This window comes from Falco punctatus (assembly GCF_963210335.1).
Source record: "Falco punctatus genome assembly, chromosome: 6".
NCBI classification, from domain to species: domain Eukaryota; kingdom Metazoa; phylum Chordata; class Aves; order Falconiformes; family Falconidae; genus Falco; species Falco punctatus.
Genome location: NC_137585.1, coordinates 17,171,041 through 17,197,240, shown reverse-complemented (window position 1 = coordinate 17,197,240; position 26,200 = coordinate 17,171,041). Strand labels below are relative to the sequence as shown.

Here is a 26,200-nt window from a genome sequence, read left to right as displayed (position 1 = left end):
CGAATCTTGAATTATGCTATTAAGGCTGAATGACTTATTTTGTTCAGCTGATTTAAAATTAGCACCAGAGAGGAAGGAGTATGACTTACTCACGATGTCCAATTCTTACAGTATTCTTAGTAGTACCTGCAGCAAAAACCTTACAATTCATAGCAAATCCTACCTCTTTTCCCTCGGTTTATTTTAAGAACTTACAAACAGAACAACACTTCCAACTGTGTTAGTCTACCAGAAGATAGCCTGGTTCAAGCTTGTGTTAGTTTATGCTGTATACCTGCGCTGATACCAAGTGGTATTAATTCCTTCTAACCTTAAGGGGTGGAGGAAACAATTTTTCATTAAGTCTTGGTGCCACCAGGAAATCATATAAATATAAGTAGGTTTGGTACTCTGTTGTGATTTAAATAAGTTTTTAGCTTAACCTCATTAAAAAAACAACCACCCACCTTCTATTTACCTGGAGGTTAGAAAGGTATTGTGGAATTCCAAGACCTACGCTGCTCACCCTCTAGCAAGGCATTTAAGCATACATTTCAAATTGAGCAGTTGAGTAAACATTTTGCTAGTCTGAGAGCACAGAACATGCATCATGAACGGGGTGACACGCTAGGTCAGTACCTCTGTGCTCCTGCAACAGCATTGGGAACCAGATGGAAGAAGTCACAAGGCATTGAAAATCTGAAAATTTTGTTACAGTATTACAATTTCTTCCCTACTCCCCTACCCACTCACATCCTTCTACATCAAGGACATGTCTACACAGCTCTACAGGCAGATGAAAGTGCATTCTTGCCGTGCTGCAAGCTGACTAGAAGCTATGTAAAGTTATTTCACGTTCTTCTAAGCCTCATAAATAAAGCCCCTGCTGAAAGGTACAGTGTATTAGCTTGTGCTTCATGCCTGATTTAGACAGTTTGCATCTAGCTGAAAAACAGAGAAACACATGCATGCAAACTACAGGAGCCTGTGGTTATAACCAGTGCCTTATCTCACTTCACGGTAAATGTAAAGGGGTCATGAACCTCAGAGAAATACTACTAACTCCAAGAAAGCAAGCATTTTTTTTTTTTTTTTAAGTTTACAAACTACTGAAATACTTTGTTGTAACTAACAGGTAGCAAGCTCAACCTGTCATCTGAAAGCCAGAGGATTTCTTCAACCTTTTACGATTTCTTTTTTTTTTGGTAACCATTTGAAAACTTGATTCTCCAACACTAATGCTTCTGCACATCAGAAGTTAGTAAGTATGAAACCTTTTTTGCTACTGTGTCAAAAGCTTTTGTAATCTGTACAGAGAGATATTACATCAAGTTGAAGTCTCTTTGCAGACAGCCTTACTAACTTTGCAAAACATAGTGTAGCCTGCTTTATCACGATCTTTTAAAAGGATAGCTTGAAAAGAAGAGGTGTAAGAGCTGATGGAACTATCCATAACACACTACTGGCATTTATCTGAGACTACTTTACGAAATCAGCAATGTCAAGTTCAAGGCTTGGCTCTGAGCATGACATTTGAACAGGACAAAGAAAACAGGATCTCCTCTGTGAATTTTAAAGAGAATTGTGAACGCTCCCTATCTAGCCATAACAGGCTTATTTTTCCAGGATGTGACCTCAAGTACCAGTTTGTGTCACTCCTCCACAAATGGCTGTAGAAGAGTTACGTCTGGACGGAGCCCCCTACCCCAAAGCCAGGCAGCAGAGTGAGGGTGAAGCTCAGGGTAATTCCTCATAGATGAGTCAGTTCTGCTTTCTCTCAGTGGTGCTCCCTCCTCCTCTCTGCTCACAGTATGTCTAATGGCAAAAGTGAGGAGTGGCAGCATCCAATCAGCCTGAAGTCAGTGCAGAGGAAGCAGCACAGCTATGAAACATGGTAGGCTGGAGGAAGACGAAGAAATAAAGGAAAGAAAAGAGAGGACAGAGAAAAAAGTGGAAGAGACATAACTGTGATGACATGGCATATTTAACAGTCAGTGTCTTACCATCATGTCCCAGGCTGCTGTGCCCACAGATCTCTCTGTGCCTCTCTGTGTGTGTGTGTGATGTACAAGTGCGTACATGCACTTGTCTGTGTGCCTGTGTATGCATTTGGGGTAGGGGTTGGGAGGCTGTAAAAGAGATTTAGTAACAGAAATCTCAGCCTTGCTTGGGACACATTTATAACTTTCTATGCACTGTGGGTCAAACATTTACAAGAATGCCTTTTGCTTCTCGTAAAATCAACCACAGGAAGGGCAAGGAAGGATGTAGTGGTGGCAAAATGCAGAACCCACCATCGCCCTGAAGAGTGCAACGACAAAAACTGAAAGTCTGAGCTCCCCAAAATAAACTGTCTGTGTTTGAAGGCTGTAACAGCACAAAAGAGGAACTCTTGGTCTTGATTCTGCTATTACAGAGGGACCAAAGAGCTGTAACTACAGCAAGTGGTCACAAGCAAGGGTCAGGAAAGTGACTGAAGAGCCACACTGGTTGTAGAAAAAACCAAGTCAGATAAACTGTGAAACTGTAAGGAGCACAGCGAAGAAATATTATGTAAATTGGGCCAGCTAAGCCAAGCGGAAGACCCAGGCACCAAAAAGCCACTTTGACACAGCAAAGCATAAGAGGGTGTTTGGAGAGTGGAGCCAGCAAAGGAACCCAGCAACAATGGTCTTACTGAGGAGGGACTACGCTCATATCCTGCCCATCCCAGGGCAAGCAAAAGGGCACACATGGAAAGAGTTTGGGGTCAAAGATCAGCAGCCTTGTGCCAATAATCATAGCTTTTCATTAGCGGACGAGAGAGAAAGGCCCCAAATTACTTGCCCTTCCATTGCTTTGTTTTGATACAGGCTTTGACATGGGTGCAAAGCTATTGTAAACACACACACGTACTGTGCTACAGAAATGTAAGAAAAGGAAAACAGTCCTTTTTTTTGGTAAAAAGATGGATATTTTTACAGCGTACAGAGCCAATCATGCCATTGAATTCTACAGAACAGGAAGGAGCTCAGTAAATTGCTGTAAAAATAACCAGCCTTATGCAACCAAAATGCCGACTATGGAGCAGGCATTTGGAATAGCTGTGGAGTGGCACTGTGGACCTCTACAGCACCCTGAATATCTATCTAGGGATGGAGCTTAACCTACACCTCAGCTAGCTAGTATATCCTTGGTAGTGACCTCTTTTGTAAAATGATCCCAGAAGTCACTTCATATACACCTTTAGGTCTATATTCTACTTCCCAAAAGTTATTTTCCACTGTTGCAAGTCCTGTTAAGTCATTTAAGACAAACTGTAGGCAGAAAACATAAAATACCAACATTTTGATTTGGCAGGCATTTAAATTTTCATTGTAAGCATTCATACAAGGAGTATATATATATATATATATATATAAAATAGTCGTACAAGGTTACATATATATATATATAAATAGTCGTACAAGGTAAAGAGCTACAAATGCTTTCTAAAAATTCTGTCATCTTCCATGGGCACCTTATGTACAGTCCTACATACAACACAAGAGTAGAACATGGACCAGCACAACAACAACAACAACATAAGGCTTACTTATTTAAATGTGCTGCAAGCACACAAGCATAACTCAGTAACTGTTTTTGCATTCCTTGCTTGAAAATAACATTGCATAATACTGGTGTAACTATAGATCATTTTCTTTTCTTTTTCCATTGAGTATTCAATTCCTAACAACACTTAATGAGCATAATGAATGTAGAACACACCCTATCCCCATCTGTTTATTTCTTCTTACTTAGTAAAAACATTTTTTAAAAATCTGGTCCTTACATGAGACACCAAATGCTATAATTTATGATATATTGAAGAAATATGTGGTCTTTATTTTTTTAGTTTACAAAATCTTTTCAATGCTCTTAACGTAATTGAAAAATAAACTGATTTTGATATCAACTGCTCTGAAGAATTAATATCCCATTAAATAAAAATCTTTAGTGTACATTCTACCTTTACCAGCAAAAAAGCAAAAGTGATCAGAAAAAGCTTGAGGGCACTACAACATAATTCAAAAGGAGAAAACAATAAAAACACCCCATTGTTCTTATTGGCTAACTAATACATCTAAAATAATGGGAATCTTCGCAATTCAATTCACTTGGTATCATAACTGAAGCTATTATTTAAAATACACCAATAATGATAATGAGATTTAAGATTTGATTGATATAAGCTGTTTACATTAAAAGAAGACAAAGGCAAGTGGACATTAACTGTTTTGCTCTATGTCATTATTTCACACAAGTAGAGCCTACCAAATGCCATGGAGTGCCTATGCATACAGCGAGACTGCTCACTTGTTCTGCTTTCAGCAATTTTCCAGACACAGTCATGTTGTACACAAACATGACCCAGAAATCACCAGAAGGGAAAACTCCCCTTATTGATCAGACAGGTTTTCTGTAGAGATTAACCACATTACACTTTTCTGGAAGCAGTCACACAACAAATGAGACATACCTGATGTGCCAAAATGTAGATATTATGGCCAACATCTTTTGGGGAGATGCCATCATCTCCATTCTCCTCCTCATGGTCACATTCGAGGCCTTGGTTATACGCGTTCTTCATCACATCCACCTATAACACAAACCCAACGAGGGAAAAATGAAATACATGTCATTCTTGGGGAAAAAGCACACTGTGTTTGAACACACTGTTTTGTTCAGCTCAAGCCTGGATGGGTGCCCTGCAGTTCCGCAAGAAGATCGAGCAGTGGGAAAAACACTTTCTATATCAAGACAAGCTTGGAGTATGTACGAAGCTCCAAACTGCTGCCTTTCTTATCATCAAAACTGCCACCATGAGAAAGAAACAGGAAGACTGAGCCTTTGTCAGCAGGTATTTTCACAAATGCTTTTAAAAGGGGATCTACAGATATGGCAGGTAGTGCTATGAAGCACTTCGAGTGCAGCCAGGATCTCCCTATGGATAGAGCAGGTTGCAACATCACTCAGCATTCTCCACACAATTTAACAGAAAAAAAAAATACCTAAACCAAACAGAAAGGAAGATATGGATTTGGGCAGGGTGCTGGGGAAATTCCAAAATATTCAGAAGTCTCCTACAGGACCAATGTGGGGGAAATCCTCTCCTCCCCACGCAGGGCCTGATCCTGCAGTTGCACCTTAGGGATGGTCTCATCCTGCTGACATGCTACGTTAGCGATCATGCCCCAAAACCAGCAGGCCACCAGGCTCTGTCTAAGGGCAGGGCTGATGCCCACAGATCCCCCACAAACCATTGTTTCAGTCACTTCTGTTACATGGTCAACTGGATTTGAAGTAATTTCTCCAGATTTCCAACCTATTTACAACTCTTGAAGACCTACACAAGCAACATGGTTGTTCCAAATACAGCAACAGCTGTTTATATCTCTTGTTCATGAGACATATATATAAAAAACATACATGTATGTAAAATATCTATATTATATGTCTACACACACGTTTCTGTTAGCACTGTTTCACAAACTGTACAAGCTTAATTTGCCAGCCCCTGACAAAGTGTACTTTGAAGACAGTCTACCAGAGTATGATAATTTAGTTAGGAAACAATTACAGAAAAGTGCTTGGAACGGATAAAAATAATGAAGTCGTAAAGACTGAAATCATGCATGCTTGATCCTTTTAAAGTACTTTTTGTGAATTAGTACTATCCTGATACATTGTGTCACCATATGCTGCCAACACTTTTCAGCTTAGATGCAGGTCATTTTTAAAATGTTTTAATGACAGATTTTTTTCAGCCAAAAGATTTATGAATATTCAGAAGTTTTCTCACCAGCTCCCTTGGTCTCATGTTGAAAAGGATTCTTTCCGCATTCTCACTGTCGTGCCTACTTTCCATAATAGCCAGCAAAAGCTTGGAGGCATTGTTCTGGAGATACAAAACCAAGTTAATGCAAATTTTAAATCTATTTCATGGATTAATGACCCTTGCATTTGTTTTAATTGAGATTACGAGGACCACTTTTTTAGCGGGTAAGATTTTAAACTACTTGCATCTTTTATTTTACTGACATATTTAATAGGGTTTTTCTCCCATTTTAATGTCAGCGTACCATAAGGCTAACTAACCTTGCACACTACATTGGAAGAAGCATTTGAAATATAGAAAAATATAGAAATATATAGAAAAATACAGAAAAATATTCAGCTTAAACACCTTGCACTACATTGTGCACAAGAAAGGGTATTAGATTTCCTTTTCACATTGCCCACCTAGCAATTCTTGCCGTGGCTTTCTGTTAAAACATACTCAACAGAGGTAATTACAAAACATATTACACAAAAGGCTTCATCGCTCAGGCAGGTTTCCTTCCCCTTTGGTTTTTATAAAGTCCGACTGGTTATTATTTCAAAGGTTATAAAATAAACTGTTTTCATACATTCCTGGAATTTTGTTTCACTACCAAATATTCTTGGGGGAACATACAAAGACATACTTTACTTTGTCAACCGGCTTCTTTTCACAGAGACCTCTCCCAAGGATTAAACAGCACGAGCTTTAGCAGCAGTAACCCAGTAGTGCCTCAGACTTCAGAGGCCTGTCTGCCTGCCAGTTAAATCAGCCGTGAACAGGAGAGGAAGAATGGTTTTGGAGGTTTGGCCGCTTTCTGGCAGAGCACGGTTCCCTTGGTTCACCTGCCGCAGTGTCCCCTCATCATCTGCCACTGTCGACCGAGCTGCTGGAGGCAGACTGCAGCTCTGTCATACAGGTAGGGGCCCTTAAAACTCTCGACCCACCATACAACCTTGTTCTCAGCTGCTTATTGCCAGATGTCAGCAATTCAAACTGAAATTCGTCACAGCAAGGCTGTGCCTCAGACAATTAGTATGGGCAGTTTTGGTGGACAAGGGTTCAGATGTTTTGGGGATTGAGGCAAAAGGGAAGATACTCTCTACATGATCAAGCAACTTCTGTTGTAAGCATCTTTTGTATCTCCAAGTTTTGATAGCAGAGCTGAAAAACTAGAGCACTAGAGGCCAAGATAACACAATCATGCAAGTTGTAGTCCCCAGGAAAGCCAGCCAAATTTGTCCAACCCAAAAGCATTTATAAAATTACAATTTGAATACCATACTGTAGAAACTTGCTAGTTTCATAGCTAAAGGCCCAGAGTTTCTTCTTGGTGGGCACAGAATCACAAAAGCATGCAGGCTGGATCACACAACCACACATTTGAGGCTGTCCTCTGGACTAATCTTTCAGCAGTCCCACCTCCTGCCCAAAGCAGGTTGGCTCAGGGCTGTGTCAAGCTGAGGTCTTAGCACCTTGAACTGGAGGACTGTAGGATGAGAAGTCAGCTGCAAAAGGAATGGGTAGATGGAAAGAGGGTAGATTAACAGAATGAGGATTTATACATGACAAGGGAACTAGGACCTTCTGGGAGAGGAGACTGGGAATCGAGTGAGAAGTCAGAAGACTTGGCCTGGACTTGCCAACACAAGAATGAGATAAGGACCAAAAAATAACAGATGAGAAGAAAAGACCAGACTGAGACTGGCTGAAGGAGAACAAGACTCCATATGAATTTTTCAATAGCTCTCCTTTCATTTTGCTCCAAAATCAAACCAGGACCACCCACTGGAAAGGTCTAGTCTGACTCTTTACCTTGCAGCCTACACGGCAGAAGTTTAACATGCACAGGGAATGAGATCAGATGGAGGGAAAGGATAGCATTAAGTAGGATTAAAATAATTAGGATTAAACTCCTAGCAGGGTGCTGCTCTGAAGAACTGGATGATTCCTTTTCTGCTGCAGTTTTTCCTTGCAGTTGTAACCAAGTCAGTTGTGGTAACACCGGCAGGATCTCAAACTGAGGATGAGTGAAGGGGACAAGACAGGCTGCCAAATAGCTTGAGAAGGAAGGAGAGGAAACAAAGGAGGAAAGCACCAGTCTACTTGCTCATGGGTGAGGAGGACTTTGAAGCTATTTCCCAGTGCAGACAATCCTGGGGATGGAGAGAAGCCTGCTGCAGCTTCCAGGAAGCGAGGAAAGGTAAAGGGTGGGGTGGATAGGATTTTGCATCATCAACAGCCAGCTTCTTGCTACTGAACCAGCAGAAGTGGCATACCATAGCCTAGAATTACAGCAGGCAGGCACATCCTCCAGGTTTTTTTGTCTCTGATCATGTGCCCCAGACATTGAGATGCTCATTTGGCATTGTGTTCCTCATTTTCTGCATGCTTTGAGGCCCTAGGATCTGATTTCCATCCCCAGATAGCAATGAGGAAAAGAGGTCCGTTACTTGGAAAATACAGCATAAAGTTCTTCATAACACATTAGTACCAGGAAAAATCATTTCCCAGGTACTACAAACAGGACAGTCCAAAATACTTCTGTCCTTCATTTCTTTTTACCCGGGTTCCCACCTCATCTCCTCATAAAAATTTTGGAAAAATAAATTAATGTGTGAAGCAACTACATACAGCAGAGTAAGGTGCTATGAGAAAAGCCAACAAGACACTCGTATTAGACCCCATCTATCCTTAGACTGACAATGTCTCTTCATCCCGCCACTACACAGAGTGGCAGGTATTGAGGTCATACTGTGTGCCAGGGCTTAAACAGCAGTCAGTAAGAGAGGCCGGGGGTCATACTCAAAACAACAAGAGGCAGAACAGAACATTTGCCATCTGTGCACTCAGTGAACACTGTCTACCCTGCTCACTAAAAGGTTTGGGAGTCCAGTGGAAAATACAAGCCATGAAGATGTAATTAAATACCACATCACAAACTATGTGCAAAACAAGCTAAATTAAGATGACATGGGAAAATACAATTCTGCATTGCCTTTGCTTTGGTTGCAGGGTATGAGTTCAACATATAATGTTCCCTGAAAACAGCGTCTGAGCTTGTTTGGATGTGTAAGCGTGTGGGCCTATATACTTTGCATTTTGTATTTTCACTGCAAAATTTATGTATTTGCAACTCCAGAGCTGCCTATGAACACTGACAGATTGTCAATGTTAAACATTACCTGGTAAACTCAGTGCTATATTATTTTTATGTATTGCCACTCAAAATATAAAACAGTAACTTCTTAGTTTGGACCTAATTCTTGACATCACATCTGACCCAGCACTGTGTCTGGTTCTTGGGTCCCCGGTGCAAGAAAGATATGGATGTACTGAAATTAATCCAGGAAAGAGCCAGAAAAATGACTAAGGGAATGGAGCATATTTCATATAAGGAGTGGCTGAGAGTTGAGACTCGTCACCCTGGGGTAGTGAGGGATCAAAGGGAACGTATCAACATGTATAAATGCCTGATGGGAGGGAATAAAGAAGAGGGAGCCAGACTCCTCTCAGCAATGCCAGTGAGAGGACAGGAGGCAAACAGACACAAATTAAAACACACAAAATTCTATCTAAACACAAAACCCACTTTTTTACTGTGATAGTGATCAAACACTGGAATAGGTTGCCCAGGTGGGCTGTAGCATCTCCAGCTGCAGAGATATTCAGCCAGCCATGGTCCTGGGAAACCTGCTCTAGCTTGAGCTGGACGGTTGGACAAGATGATCGCAAGATGTCCGTTCTAACCCAAATGACTCTGCAGTTCTGTAAAATCAGAATAATTTCCACAGTTTGAACCTCTGGTATCACTCACCCCTATTTTTGCTGTTTAATTAAGAGTAAGGCACGTATAGCCTCCTGTGAACTGGTCCTTGCAGTGATGTCTCTAAACTTAATTTTTGGTTACTACACAGAAAAGATGTTCTACAAGCACTTGCTACTTTCACGATAATGGCAAATCAAAATGGAACTGGAGTGAATGCAGCTAAGTCTTTACAAGATTGAAATTTGGACTTCAAAAGAAATGTCTGCATGTTCAAAGTTAAATGTCCGCTTAAGTGTTTTGCTTGAGGGGGGCTTGAATTACATTGTCATTCACAAATGTAATTAGTTATTAAAATCATGTGTAAAGCACTGTTGATTCAAAGTTTCATTGTACACAATATATAGCTGTATTAATTATTTTATTAGACATCCATAACACTGTCAGTATGATGCAATGCAGCTACCACCAAGTATTTGCTGGTTTTGGGGAGGAAACAGACCATATGCAGTGGAAATACTTCATTCAGAAGGCAAGAAAAGGCAATAACCCAAGGCTCCTCCTGGGCAAATCCTACCCTGCTTGGCAGGCAGTACAGCTGCAGAGCTCCCCTCTGCACGCAATGGCACACAGACTGGAGGAACTTACCTATGAGCCTATCCAAGTCTTCACAGAACACAAAACAAAATTACAAGCCCTCACAATCTACTGTTCACCCTCCCATTCTACATTTTGTCCTCCCCCTCAGAGGACACTGAGAAGGGAAATAAAATACAACATTTTAACCTTGTTTTCAACTTCATTTGACATTGCAGGTCACCTGTTATATTATTCTTTTTTCACAACATCTCCTTCTCAGGTAATTTTTTAAGAGTTCAGTATATACTGAGGATGCCTGACTTGTCACATGTCTGTACAGTGCTGCTGTTTATCAATCCTGTGAGATTTTATGCCCACAATATAGACACTTCATGTTAGCTATGTTGTGTCAGTTTGATAGGGTTTTTTTTTTTAAAAGAAAGCTGGGGGCATACTCACAAACACAACCATGGGTCAAAAGGCCTGTGGTAGAGGGCCTGATAAAGATTCAGAAGAAGAGCTGAATTCATTTGCAACATTTGTTTTCAAAGGCTGTTGAGTATATTATGCTACGGTAAGATTAAGTAAATGTCAGGTTGCCTAGAGCTCTTGCATAGGTATGTCTTCTACTATTACTCAAATTTAAATAAACAAATTTAAATTTACTGTACCTTTAGCTGAAGCACCAAGTCCATGCAGTATTTGCCAAGAGGATTTATGTCATTCAAGATGAGTGCAATTATAATATCAATCCCATTTGATTCATGGGTGGCTATGCAAGTCTGCAAAATAAGAGAACAGAAGGCGGGGGCGGGGGGGGCACAGGCAGAGGAAAGGGAGGGAATGAAGGGGGGAAAGAGGGAGACAGGATGGGCAGGGGGAGGGAGAGAGAGAATATGCACCTTAGCAAATTTCCAAAACAAGGACCCAGACATGAAAGACCTTGTAACAGCAATGAACCTCCCAGCCAAAGCAGAGCAGCCTGAAAATGTGCCACAAGAGATGCTGGGGTGACTTGTATAGTACAGAACTGACCCCAACACTGCCAGTAGGGAAGTACACAACTGCAAAAAGGGTGGTGCAAGCTAAAATATGCTTGTAGTGAATCATGCAGGATTTGGCACCAAGTGGTACAAGTTACAGACAGCAGCCCACAGCAGCACTGCCAGACTGAGATGCATACACATGCAGAGACATAAAAGACATGCTCGAATGCAGGCACAATCAAATTTGCACACTCAAATTCTTGATTTGCATTCAGCAACCAGTATTAATATCGTTGTTATAGCATGAATTGTTCACAAAGACTAAGGTTCTTCACATGCACCTGGGCAAGTCCTGCATAAAAGACCGTTTCTGGACATGGAATTCAAAACTGTAACTATGACGAGCAGAAGTTCCCAAACGCCTTTATAGGTGGATTCCTGGACCTTCTAAGCCTTGTCGGCAAGTGTCAGCTATACAAAAGCCTATGGTATTTTTTCTTCTAGCAGGTTTACAGCACAATAGGAAAGGAGTTTTCCAGAAAGACAGAGAGAGGGAAAAAATGAATGTGGAGCATTTGCCTCTGAAACGCACTGTATTAGACTTGCAGTTGGTATAAACAAGTGCAACTCCAATCCTGAGTGACTTCCCAGCAGGTAGGTCTAAGTAATAAGGTGTAACTAATCATTCCCTTCCACTATCAGTGTTCCTCCAGTGCTCCTCAAGTAAACTTGTTGGAGAACATGTTAACTTGAAACGTGGTTTTTTTCATCTCCAGTCCAGTAATTATTCTTTTTTTACAGACGTTTTTCCCATTCATTAGTGAATTAAATATGACTGTTTAAAAATTAGTCCACTAAAGGACTTTTTTGTTTGTTTATTTTTAAATTATTAAGTAAAGGCAGTTGATTACCAGCAATGGCAATAATAGCACTTTACACTTCATTTGTGCACATTAATGAAGTAGCATTAATACTGCATGTATTTCTTCAGCTACTTCTAGTATCAAGAATAGATTGCCTCTGTAATTTTGCTCACCACAATTTTCCCATTGCTAATCCACAGCAAAAATTCTGCAATTTCATCCACTTTGATAACTTCACTACAGTTCTCTTCAGACCAAATATAGCAGCACAGAACTACATTCTTTACCTTTCTATACTGCCTCAGCATGGCACTGAAGAGACCAAAATTCACAGCTATATGACTTAAAAAGACTGCATCAAGCAAGGCACAGAAGATCAGAAGCATGGTCTTTAGTCTCATCCACTTCATTACTGATACTATAATTAAGATGCTGCTAGGTAGTATAGCAGGATAGTAAGTTAAACTTTGTGGCAGTTATGTGAATTAAGGAAATTAAGTGTTAGCAACCTATATAAAAAACAGTAAAGGCAAAATGTATGAAAATGAAGAAAACAAGATTGTGTTTGCAATGTACTTCCGCAACTGTGACTCAAAATCCAGTCTCATAAAGTGAGGTTTAAGCCACAGACCCACTGACATAAGACATTAAACTCCCTCCAAAAGGACTGGAAACTCTCCACATAAGAAGACATACTACAGGAAGAGTCCATTTTGAGTTCTGACTCAAAGGGATTGCTGAGGCCTTATGAAAGCTTGAAATGTGTTAAGTCTAGTCATAGCAGTTGCAAGTGGAATGTGCGTTATTAAAAACACTGAATAGTTTATGATAAGCACACAGATACCATACAATTCGGTATACTCTTCTGCATCCAGAAGTTATTTGAGTCCTACCTGGTTTTCATGGCATGGACCTTGGCAATACTCAGTCAAACTTTCCAGCGTCTGGTTCACAAGAGCCACGTTCCTCTCATTGATGTAAAGCCCCAGTAAGCCCAGCCCACCTGTCGTGCTTCCACAGATACAGTCCAAAAACTGAAGGGTCTCGCAAACAAGGTTGTAATTTGTTTTATTGTTCTGATGTCTTAAAAAATTCTGGTGGATGGAGAAAAGGAACACACACACACACACACACACACAAAAAAAAAAAAAAAAAAAAAAAAAGAAAAGAAAGAGTTAGAGTCAAGTCAAATACAGTCTTTTTTCATGAAATATTGAACGGTACAATTTACAACCATACAACCGCTGTACCTTAGGTACTGAAGTACACTGCACTGTAGAAAATATATTAGGCCTTCATGCAGCAATTGAGAACTATTATCCGATTAAATCAGTAGAGAAAGGAGGGCTTAAGAAAGTGAACTTTGAAAACATGTGCATTGGCCTTAAATGTCTTGTATATGTCCTGGATACCTGCCTCCATCCATCTACTACGACTTCTCTTGAAAGCTTCTTGCCCCACAGATGAGCAGGTGTGGTTGGCACATTACGACTGCTCCTTGGCAGTGTCAGTGCAAAATAATAGCTTAGCTCAAACCACTCCCAACACTGCTTTAAAGGAGGCTGCTGGACATGGCACTGAGGTATATCCGCAGAAAATTCATTTAGCAAAGGTTGCTATGGGGACAGTAATTTCTACCAGAGGAACTGATAGCAGGGATACACATAGCATCTTAAAGCCTTCAATCTTAATACCTAGGGAAAAGAGCAGTACCCAAACCTTGCCCAGAAACTTCCTGTGGTCTTCACGCCTGTGGTAAGTGATCCACCATTTGCGCACAGAAAATGTACTAACAGGGACATTTAGATACTTCTCAATTCCATGTACCTATGCTACAGTCCCCAAGCAATTCTGAGGACACAAACATGAGCTCAACCACAGCAAGCAAGTGGTTCTTGAAGAGTTATTTTATTCCTTGGACCAAAAGAAGAACATTTTAGACACCCCTACCCTGTAACAGGAGGCAGACACAGGCACGTTTTTCTTATGAAGTTCCAGCTCCTGTAATACTTCTTTTGGAGCTCAGCAAAAAGACTTTACCTGGAGCTCTCGGTTGTGGTTCTCGCACAGCAGCTGAAGAAATCTCAGTATTGGCTGCATGATTGCAATGGCAGGGCTCATGATTGCTTCTTCTGCGGACTTCTCTTCTGCATTTGCAGCATCTGCCCCTGAACCCATAAGATCTATTTCTGGGTCCATTTCTCTTCTATACACTGAGTAAGCCTTGGATGTTGCAGAAGATGCTTCGGTTAACTGTCCTTTCATACCCTCTTTCAGATGCAGGGTTGAGTCCTTTACTGAAAAGAAGATAATTTTCCCTCATTTTTGAAACTCTTTCTCCTCATTTAATTAAACAATAAGAAAACAATAATAATGAATGTAACTTTTTCTTTATTGGTGCCTAATTTTTCGAAGTCCTCTAGGCAACTTACAAAGAGTATCAAAGCAACATTCATGCAGGGATAGCATGTTCCAAATAAACCACAAACCAGAGTGAAACAGAACATTAAAACAAAAAGCCCTACTATTTCTCTCCCATATACAATAAATGATGAGAACAATAGAAGGACCACAGGGTGGGAAATCAGTTCCTGTGCTTGCTCTTGTGAAATATTCCTATTAGCAGCAGCCTCTACTACTGCTTCTCTAAAAATATGGTTCTATATCTTCTACTGGTGTAAACTGGCATAGCTTCACTAATTTCAACAAAGCTAATTCCTTGTAACTGGCTTAAAAGATGGCCTATAGAGGAAAACAGTCAAAAGATGCAAATGATTAATAGCAATGATTAATAGTAAAGCTTATTGATCAACTTAACATAGTATCAGTGGTGCAGTACATGCAGTTTGAATATAATGCACTTCTCGCCTCTTTTACATGGGTGCCTCCTTACCTCTCTTTTTGGGAACAGAGATGGTTAGGTCACTATCATCATCTTTCTTTTTGCTCCCCAAATCAATAGTGTTCACTGTCACTGTCGATCGTATCTCCTGCTGAGCAGCTTTCATGCGGTCATAGAGGACTTTAAAGAATTTTTCTGACTTTTTTTGCTCCTTCAGTTGCTGGTAAGTTGAATACTGCAAAAAATATATTCTTTAGGTATCAGTCTTCTAAGGAAGAGGAAATCCAAAAATACACTATTTTTTGTGAAACAAATGATGAATAATTACTTCACTTACACAGAACAAATGTTGGCCACTGCCTGGCCAGTTCTTTCACAAAGTGATATACAAGGCTGGTAACAAAGATTGATGATAATATTTTTGAATTTGGATAAAATGGTGAACACTGCTATTTGCAACCTTTAAAATGTCACAATATTACACTTAAAGTTAAATTACTTTGTGACACTCTCCATTTCTCCAGGCATTCTAGAGTTATAGTATTCCATCTACAAATAATAGTGAAAAGTAATTGTTATTATGTAACAACAAGAGGAAGCATGAAGCATCTAATGAGTACTGTTATAGTTTAGACTATATAATTTTTTTTATGCTTCACACAGAATCGGAATTAATATTTTAGGTTATTAAGTCCAGTCCCTTACTATTACTGTCAAGCAAACTGAGTACCACTTTCAACAGTTTACAAACTCTGTCTTAAAGTAAAAGCTTTTTACAGCCCCTAACAATTAATTTTAGACAGCCGCAACAAAATTTCACTGCATTAATGTTTTCTGGATGCTCTCTAAGGGTCACAGACTGTGTTATCTTTTTTACAGGATAGGATTCCTCTCATTTAACTTGTATAGTCCTGCAAGGAGGTGTAAGTTGGTTATTTATGCTCCCTTCACAGGCAATGATGAAGTATAGGGAAATGCAGGGAGTGATTCACACCATCTCTCCTCTCTTATGATAACCGTGGATCATAGAGTAAGAATAAACAACCACCTTACTTGACTAAAGTTGGGTGAGATGGATACCATTCACAAAAATGAGAATATGTAGTTTAAAGCAGTTATTTTCTATGGACTGGGATATTTGTCTTCTCAAATTCCCAATTTTCTCTCTTTAGAGATTCTGATAAATGTCCCTAAACATTTCCAGAAAATAACTTAATTTTATTGTTATTATAAACTTGAAAGTATTGTAAATTTTAATTACAATTAAGAGACTGGAGACAATGCTTATATGGCAACGGCCCCATTAAAAGAAACACTGTGCTATACAGAAAGGGACAGTTGAAAAATGTCTTCTTCTATTGAAAAGTACACACTATGAGATAAGTAACAGGGCATATTTACATTTGTATTATAGATATACATATTAGAGTGATACATGTTTCACAGAACTCACAGCAAAAAGGCTCTTTTTGTCTCCAGACTACATGCATTTGAAAATCAATATGTGAACAAGCAAATGAAATAAATACCTGTGTTTGTGTATTTCCACCTTCAAGCAATGCAATACCAAGCAAAATGCCTTCTGAGAAAATTCTGTCATTTTTGGTGTTTACTATAACATCTATGACTAGTTCTGATGCACCTTCTTTATCCAGAAGGCACTGAATATCAAACATGGTTACCCCAGACTTATCTGAGTCTTGTCCTGAAAATCCACCTGCAAATTAGACAAACAAATACCTTTCATTTTTGGTTCACTTATGTATATAAAAATGAATTTATTAGTAATAATAATTTGTCTCATACACACAGTAGCAATAGGAATAAATTTAATTTAAAACTTCTGTTTCAAGCAAAATTTCCCTTGATACCAACAAGATTTTTGTGTGAAATGGCAATGTTGGGTTCTGAGAGTAAGAAATAAAACAAAACCCCAAACCATTGTTCTGTCTTGATATTGAGATAATAAAGAAGTTGGAAATTACACTGATTAGTCCACAAACCCCCTTTTTTAAGTCTACTCCTGCATATGGTGAACTATGTGCATGTTCAGTGCTCTGAGACCACTTTTAAATCTGCTTTTCAATCTCAGGCCTAATCTATACAAAGATTGTGTCCTGGTGAATTCACTCCGGTTACGGCTAAGTCTTTCAAGCTAAATGCTTTTGCCAATAGAACTCCTAGACCATTAACATCACAATGACTTTCTTTAGGAACAGAAACGTGAATTAATCCAAATTAAAGGTGTGGTTTTAAGGAATTTTGTTAAATCATATAGTTCATTAAATCAACCATCTTTTATTATCACAGATTATCATCTTTCCTGCTATACTTATGTTTATATAGATGTAACTGCATCTACTTAATTAGAAAAAATATAGTACTACTTTAATCACTCAGTACTGCTTTGATTAAACCAGTTAAAATGGTTCAGACTTTGTTCCTGATGAAGCCATACACACACACAAATATATATACACACACAAACTTTTTAGAGACAGAACTAAAAAAACAGTAAATCTTTACTCTCCTGTGTGTTAGGGAGCAAAATTTGGTGTCCAGGATATTAAGACTGTAAACATTTCCAGTGTCTACACTGAAATAGTCAAGGAGGATCAGCTGGGTAATATTTGGAAATGTCCACAAATCTGGGCATGCCTTTAATATAGGCTGAAAATGCAATGACCTGGCTCTGTATCTAGCTTCTGTCTCATTTCCTATGACATACACTATTTTGGGTTTTCTTAGAAATCACTCTACAGTAATTTCCCGTGGCTTCTGTAACAGGATCATACAAAAAGTTAGGTTATAAGGGACCTACACAGATCATCTACTGAAACTTTCTGCTTGTGGTAGTTAACAGCAGGTTCATCAGAGTCTGTCTGGTAAAGTTCTAACTACAACTCACACATTCTACAGCCCCCTGGGGAAATCTGTCCCACTGCCTAACCAGGATCTTTGTGAGAAGCTTTTCCTTGCATCTTATTTTTTTCATGTATCAATAAAGGATCTGGAATTTTAAAAAAAATATTTAATTTCCAGAAACAGCAACATCTTTGTTCACATGTTTTGTGCTTTGCTGAATTTCTGGATGTGAATTTACCAGCAAATTAAAATGGTGTTACCAGTTGGACACACATTGAATGACTGGTTGGGGGGCATGGGGAAAGTCCCTACTTTGGTACCACCAAATGCACACCAGCCATCTGAGACAAGTGCATGCAACTTAAAAATAGGAAAAGTCTGATACTACCTCCCTTCTCACTGGTTAGAAAATGAGTTTGATTTATTTACCAGCTGAATCCCTGGAGCACTTCCAATGTGCCTATTAGAAAAATGGTGCTGCTAATTTTGTTCTCTTTAAATGATCTGTGTTGATTTACCTCCCACTTGTGCCGTTTTGCTGTAGCTGGCAGACAGAGGCCCAGTCATACCACTTCCATATTCTCCTTTAAAGTAGCGATATAGCAGTATTTTCCTTAAAGTGTTGCCCTTTAAAAGAAAGATAAAAATAGAAGAAATTAAGACTTCTGGCCAATTTCCTTTGTTTGAAAAGCAAGCTGTTTAACATAGATACATAATTTATTAGGTCTTTGCATTATAATTAGTAAGCATACAAATAGTAAAGTTGTCCAAAACCCAAACATCTAATGGTCTTACCCAACAAATCTCATGGGAAGAGTTCTAGAATACTGTTGTATAAACTTTCTTTCAAGTTTATTTTAAACTTATTGATTGTAAATAAACTAACTCCACCTCAATAATTCTTATTGGCTATTTGTAAGATGTGTATATTGAAATAAATTTTACAGAGTCAATGCTGTGCAGTCAGTGTGTCTGTGCCCTACCCCACCATGGCAGCACTTTCTTCCTACTTTCTGAAGCTAAGTAGTATCACTCCCTTTTCTCTGATCTCAGATAATCCAGCTGATCACCTGAAAGAAGCCACATCACATGAAATATTAAAACAGTGATATGACATTTGATAGAACAGCTTAAAACACATTCTCTGTATCTCCTTGTTCCTTTACTTCCAAAACCACAACCAGTCAAAATTTGCATGCAGCTCTCTGAAGATCTTCCCTTTCATTTTGCTTATGTTCTGCAACATAAGACATGTTGAATTAAGAGTCGGGAGGAGCAATTACTTGGCATTTTTATTTTGTCTTCAGTCTCTTGGGAACACCTGCAGTCAATACTTAGCTTTACAGAGGCAGGAGGTGGCACAACTGTAGGTGAATGCGTAACCTAAGATTTTATAAAGAAAAGAGTATGGCAAGGTCTCTGATGATTACCACAGAAGGGGTAAAATTGTTCATTTCAACAGCTTGCCAGTAAAATGGGATAACTTCTCCCTTACTTTTACTCACCTACTGGTTTTAATGAAAAATGGTTCTTATAAATATGTGCATCACAAGCATTCTCAGTACTTACCAGCTCACCAGCGCCTGCTCATTAGTGCAGCAGTCAACTTTTCAATTGAAACATCTCTGTGGCCACCACAGACAGCAAGCAGTTGGGGAAGCAAGACCCAGACACACCTCAAGCAGCACTACCCATGCTCCCATGGTTAATTCAGCATTATTTCCAAGAGTAACCACATGCCACAGTGGGGCTTCTCTGCTTCATGGACCTCAAAGCCAATGGGCTTGTCCACCTCAAACAAGTGCCAGAACGCAGTACTCGGTATGTGTAGCCTGGCAACACAGAACTACCATCCTTTCTTCCATTTTGATGTTTTAATTTGGTAATAGTCTATACAGAGTTCCCTCAAACAGCCAAGAAAAGGACAAGGCCTACAGTAAAATATCAAAAGCTATAAATACAATGCCTGCAAGAAAAATAAAAAGCATCACCTACACATCTGTGGTGCCAGGGAATTTATTAGGTAGATTTTCCAGGTGAGCTTAAGCCAGTGTGCTCTAGACTACACAGGAAGACAAAGAACCAGAAGTCTCTGAGGACCGCACACAGAGACAGATTCCTCTTCAGCCTAGTTTGTGATGGGGATTAACCATGCATGCATGGACAAGGTACACTAACCAAGCTCATAAGAGATTTTGAGACGGCGAAGGGCACCACCAGCTCTTCCTTCTCAACATCCTGTCTCTAGCTGCGAGCAACTCCGGTGTCTTAGAGGGAAGTGAACCTCATTTTCCTCATCTCCTGAAGAAGACATACATACTATTGAAGAGAAAAAAGTCCCCACCAGAATTGATAAAGATGTACTAAGAACCAGGATAAAGTCCTTTTTCAAACTCTCTCAGGCATATATAGCACAGAATCGTAAAATCGTATCACACAAATAGGATCATAGAGCAGAAACCCTTCCTAACTCCAGACTAGGACCTCATCCAGAATGGGCACTGCATTGAGACAAGATCTTTTAATCAGAAAGGCTGGCATTTGCCATACCACTTGATTAACACTCAGCCTGAGGCAACATCCTCAACCAGCAATCTATGCAGCCTGTTGATGACTAACAGAGCACCGTGGTAAATTATATAAACAGTCACAGTGCAGTCACGGGAAGAAACAGCAAAATTCATCTATATATAGTTAAGAACAATACCCGTGGTCACAAGCTTTGTTGTTCAATCAAAACAGCCTTTATTTTATCAGGAAGAATGTTTAAGATCATGAAATAGCACTTGACTAATGAACTAACTGAATGGTTTAGTGCTTGGGTCTTATCGGCTGGCAGCAAGTAAGTGTTAGCACAGCTCAGATCTTCCTGCCTCATTACCTTCAAAGTCACCAGGAGAGGCAGTGATATGAAGATGCTTCTCCAGCTGGCTACAGAAAGGGGAAACCTGCTCTACCCCTATCCAAACTAAGGCACAGACTTCACTTCTTGTCGCAAAGAGCAAGTCTTAATTATTAGGATTCCTGCTCTGTTTTAACTCCTCTTAATCTCCCAGGAATGTAGACAACACTTAAGAGTTCTAAGTAGCCAAGGTGTTAAAAGTCCAGGACGTTGTGTTTGAAAAGTAGGAAAGTGGTGGAACCTCTGCTTTGGCTCACAGTTGTGCCAAAAATGTGCCCTCAGGCTCAGCTCACGTAACTGTAAGCTCAGGATCTTCCTCCCCTTTGTGATGACCCTTAGCAGCCATATGACTTCCCTGAGTCTTGTGAAATTAGCTGCCATTGCACAGAGCAGAAGAGCCCAGCCGTATGAACTGGAGTTGAGAAATGCGCAAATGTCATGCAATGTATCAGAAACACCGGTCACCTCCAGCATATAACTGTGTGAGGCACCAAGCTAGAAAATGCCAGAAAGACCCTGCTTCCAGAAGAAGTGCTGATCCCACTAGTGTAGGCGCCTGGGTACGCTTTTATGGGAATGGCAAAACACATTTTCAAGAACAGCCCCATCATATGGATGAGACAAACTGCTGCCAGGGCAAGTGAGACAGCCATGCCATTGATGTCCTTGTAAATGGTTTCCTAACATAGTACAGCCACAGAATTAATACTGCCGAAAAGCAAACGATCACAGCAGTAGCATGAATAAGCCAGTCTGCAGCAACTATTACTGACACTCATGTTACTGAAGCAGAGGCCAAAAATAAAAGCACGCTAGGCGGCACAGTGCTATCCTCCCTGACTAGGTTTCTACACATGGCAGAAGTCCCAACCTTACAAGCTGAATCTCTCCCTTGCTGGCTACAATACGCTTTCTTTTATACCTCTTATTAGGGTATGGAAGTGGCATGTAAACATCACTCAGCTGACTGCAATCCTTCTATAATGGCTAGAACATTGTATAGCTTTGAAAAAAACACAATGAAACATAAGTCTTATTGTTGCCCGTGAATACCACTGCATTGTCTCTAACAAAGGCTAGGATAAAGACTGAGGACACAAGAAAGCAACAACTGGTTATTGTTGTTGCAGTTTTAAATAGCTAGGGATTGACAGACAGAAGTTTCCAATAGGGAAAAAATTATTCCAATAGGAACATGTAGACACAAACAAATTACGTTTTCTCAGTCCGTATTTCATTATACTAGTTGGTCTTTAAACTTGATTTAAATGATTTAATACAATGGTTTATTATTCACTTTCCTTCTCCGAGCCTGCAAAAGGCTGGTTCCGCATAAGGGTGGGGTGTTCCGTGCGGGTAAACAATGGCTGAGAGAGGTACGTAAGGCTTGTCATGGTTACTTATATCAGGACAAGCCCAATGTGTAACACTCCCCAAAATTATTTGTCCTATCTTACATATCCTTGAACACTTCTTAAGGAATTGCAGTGATATTTATGATGTTCAGAAGGCTGAATGAGATGATGTGGTGATCTCTACCGTTTTCACTCTATGTTAAAATAATGAAATGCTCAGATTATCAGTGATAACACAGAAAAGGCAGCCACGGTCAACCAATATTTCTATGATATAGTGGATAATGTATTGAGTATATTTTAGTATTAGTCCAGGAGGATGCATGCAAATTAGGCTTGTTAAATCTTCAGACGTGAATAACTTGCAACCAAGTCTAAAAGACGAGCTGGCTGGGATCTCTGGTCTACTCATGCAGGTTTTCAGGAAGTTTGGAACAGATATAAAATCCCAGAGAACTCTCTGGGAGAAATCTAATGTGAAATGATACTCTTAATAAAGTACATGGGAGTACTTTTTATACCTCTTACTGATACCAAACCCACTGCAGTGAGTTTGGTAACAATTCTGGGAAAAAGAAAGGAAGAGCTGATTTTGAGCTCCATTAACACAAAATTAAAGGAAGCTACTATAAACCAATAGCAGTTGTAATGTGTTGTAATAATTGCTTCAATATGCGTTTAAGAAAAACAGACCTCAAACTTCTGAAGATTATCTTCTGACTATGCTAATAATGAAAATACCATTCTGGTAGTTTGTTAAAACCGGTGGCGTGACACAATCCTGTCAGGCAAAACTCTTGATTAAGTAACACCACAAGGACAGTCATCAAATGGTTTAACTGCTACATCACTGACAGAATTCAACATGCCATTTAAAGCAAGAAATCATAAATGAGTGCATGGGCTTCTAACGGGCAACCTCATACAGTATTTATTGTCTGCCTGATTTTTTTCCCGTGAAATAGAAGGACACAGAAAATAATTATTAATAGCACTTTAAAAGCGCACAAGTAGAAAAGGGGGTGAGGTCAAGTCACAAATAACAACCTAGGCATCATTTATTAAACTGACTAGAAGCAAACAATATAAGCCTCATTATGTCCAGTTATAGATGTAATAATAATAAAAAGCAGAACACCAGAAAATGGAGGGCTCTGTTCTAGGAGGCCATGACTCTGGGGAAGAATGGAAGGTCTCAAGTGAAAAATCAGTGGAATGGTAACTCCCAAACCCACACAATTCTGGAAAGGATAACAGATCTATTATGTAGGATTCTATTAGGTAGGACACTACCTTACTTCTCCACATGCAGGGGCACATTATCATAGGAATACTGCATCACAAGTTGGTGTCCACAATTCAAGAATGCTGACAAATTGGATTAGGTTTGGAGAAGCTCCACAAGAGTGATTAGAGAGTAAAAGATGCTGTCTCATCAGAAATTCAAGGCTTCCCATCTACTGAGCTTATCAGTCTAAACACGAACTACATGAACTCTGTTTCTGACTATCTACATGAGAAATCTGATAATGGATGACTCCAGTCTAGAAGATAAAGGTATAAGACACACTAGTGAGAAGCTGAAGACAGAGAAATTCAGCTAGAAAAGAGGTAAAGGCAGTTGTGTTACTCAGTTTGTGGGTTATGATTTTTTTTTTGTTTTATATAACAGTAATGGCATTTAGCTATTGGAACAGCTTAAGAAGAGGTGTGATAGTCTCTGTTGCTGGCAGTTACTAAATCACAACTACGTGGCTTCTCAGACAGAAACTATTTGAAGATCTTGTGGTCTACATTAGGAGAACAAGCTGGGTGACAGAAACATGTCATCTCACATAATCTACGAAGACATCATGCCACCTTTTCCTGTAGTAAATATAGATGAGGCTAGAAGCCTGGCTTTCTATGAAGGCGGTTAAAAATACACCTACTTCTACACATTTCTTCTCATCATTTATAAATGAAATTTCTATTCTGCTTGGTCTGAGTGTCTGCCTTAGGATGACTTTTTTTGTTGTTTTTCACCTATTTTCAAACTATTTTGTTTCCTTATTGCCCCTGGAATCAAAACATGGCAGGAGAAGTAGTTTTGTGCAAGTGGCTTCTGTGAAGATACCATGTATGGAAGTTTTCTAACCCTTTAAATTATGATTCAGCCTCAAAATGTAAGACGGTACAGACATTTTCTCATCTCCAAAATAGATCAACTGAGGCATACAGCTACCATATGCAGTGTTGCACAAGCACTAGACTAGGAATAGAGTCCCAGAGTCTTGATTCCTACTGTGTCCACAAAGCGGAAAATTTCTGTCTTCTGCTCGCAAGCTGGGGGAGGTTGGTTGTTTTAGGGTGTTGGTTGTTGGTTGTTTGTTTTTATAGAGTGAGCTTTTTCCTGGTTTTGATCTTTTTGCAACAAGATGTTTTCATAGCCAACTGATAGTTGAAATGGATATATTTTTACCAATAAAATATGGCATCCAACAGCAGAGTTATTTGCACACTGGGATGTTCACTCACCCCAGGAAGAAAGCACTTTTAAACATGATGTTGGGTCTAGCTGGTGTCCAGCTCTGCTTCCCCTAAAATCAATAGGAAATTTGCTAGCAACTTCAGGAGGAGAAGAAGCAGACATGTACTTTGCCTGGCAAAAGTTTTTATACAACTCTAGAAAGAAAAAAACCCAAAATATGCACCAGACTTCATGACACAGTTCTCCTAGGAGAGCAGAACTGGCCACCCACACCTCTCAGCTGTCTCTCATTAGGCAGACACCCCACATTTCAAATGTGCCATTGTTCAATCCTACACAAATCTGGTATTAATCCCACGTGTCTTAATACAAATTGCCTACATCACAAATGCTAACTGACAAACCTGAGGCTGTAACCTAGTGCAGAGGTTCATTAACAGGTTCAGATAAAATGAAGGACCACAAACAACCCTTCTCTAAACTCAAACTACACTGGTTTTAAAAGCAGTTAATTTTTTGGCAGTCTTTTAATTCTTCTTTCCTTTGCAGTTCCAGGTTCCATAGAAAGCTGGAAGCTTAAGTAGCAAAATACTGCAAAATATATGCTATTGCCATTCTATTTTCAATAGAGATAGTGAAAAGAATACTGGACACATTGCAAGAAAACCAGTTTTTGCCTCGTAACTGTCCAATTTTGCACCCTGAAGAAACTCAGGAAAGTCTCTTATTAAAAGAAAGGTGGGTTGTGGTTTTTTTAGCAGTATCTCTAAAAGTCTCCACTATGATGCATCAGGAAAGAAAACCTGTTTGAATTAGTGAAAACCTCAGCATTGGGGCATTCTGACTTAGACTGAGAAGCAGACAGTTTTAAAATACAGTTTGATTTTGCATATTAGAAAAATTTTACCACTGGCCCATAAAATATTACTAGCTGTCAAATTTCCATTTTTTTTTTTGATCCAAATGTAAGATCTATATATGTATTTATACAGGTGCATATATAGAACAGGTCTTTGTTGTGGGCAAGTATTATTGTTAATATCTGTCACTTCTCCTGTTGCTCATTTGGTTACGTTGTTTCCATCAGTAGTCATAAATTGTGCACTTATAAAACAGATCATGTTTGCACCTGTGTAATTAATCCTTCCTTTGCAACTTTCTCTAGCACAAGGTAAAGCATTGAGATGCTCAATAACCCAAGTTCTTCACCACTGAAAGAAAACAATGTAAGATTTGATCACGATTGTTCAGAAGCATTTATGACTGCACCATCAGCAACATACTGTAGAAAAAGACCAGAATTGAAAAGCATAATTTTCAACAACTAAAATTATCCAACTCTTATGCTGCAGGGGGTAAACTTTCAAAGCAACGCGAAGGGAGTTATGCACACAAATCCTATTATTTGTTACAGGATTTCTGTGTGGAACTCCTCATGCTCTACAAGAACAATTTACCTCTAAGTGTCCTAACGTGAATATTTACTAAAACAGACACTTAATTTCCAGATGCATACTTATGAGTGCTACTGTGCTTTGACGTTTTAAGAGCAATTTGAAACAGGTAGCTTAGGGAAAAATAATAGAAGTGGCCAAACAGTATTTTCATTACATTATTCTGTTTCGCTGTGTTGCTATTACGTTGAACTTCAAAGCCAAAGCATTACTGATACCCGATTTACTAGGTAAGGTATGCACTGCAGATGTACTGCCTGTCCTATTTTGCATGAGATATGCTAGGATCATCACTTGGTG

At 39.4% G+C, this 26,200-nt stretch overlaps 1 protein-coding gene across 3 annotated transcripts in view; it reads right to left on the bottom strand.

Annotated features, from left to right (window-relative positions):
- The window catches only part of ITPR2 (inositol 1,4,5-trisphosphate receptor type 2), a 269,466-nt gene that overhangs the window by 63,231 nt on the left and 180,035 nt on the right, over positions 1 to 26,200 (bottom strand). For all 3 annotated transcript variants that reach the window (XM_080392861.1, XM_080392862.1, XM_080392863.1), the window contains 8 exons: positions 18,238 to 18,346; positions 16,384 to 16,571; positions 14,906 to 15,089; positions 14,053 to 14,309; positions 12,906 to 13,106; positions 10,835 to 10,945; positions 5,801 to 5,896; positions 4,478 to 4,597 (listed from right to left, as the gene is read on the bottom strand). In XM_080392861.1, the coding sequence (XP_080248987.1) occupies positions 4,478 to 4,597; positions 5,801 to 5,896; positions 10,835 to 10,945; positions 12,906 to 13,106; positions 14,053 to 14,309; positions 14,906 to 15,089; positions 16,384 to 16,571; positions 18,238 to 18,346 (1,266 nt within the window). The remainder of the gene's footprint in view (positions 1 to 4,477; positions 4,598 to 5,800; positions 5,897 to 10,834; positions 10,946 to 12,905; positions 13,107 to 14,052; positions 14,310 to 14,905; positions 15,090 to 16,383; positions 16,572 to 18,237; positions 18,347 to 26,200) is intronic.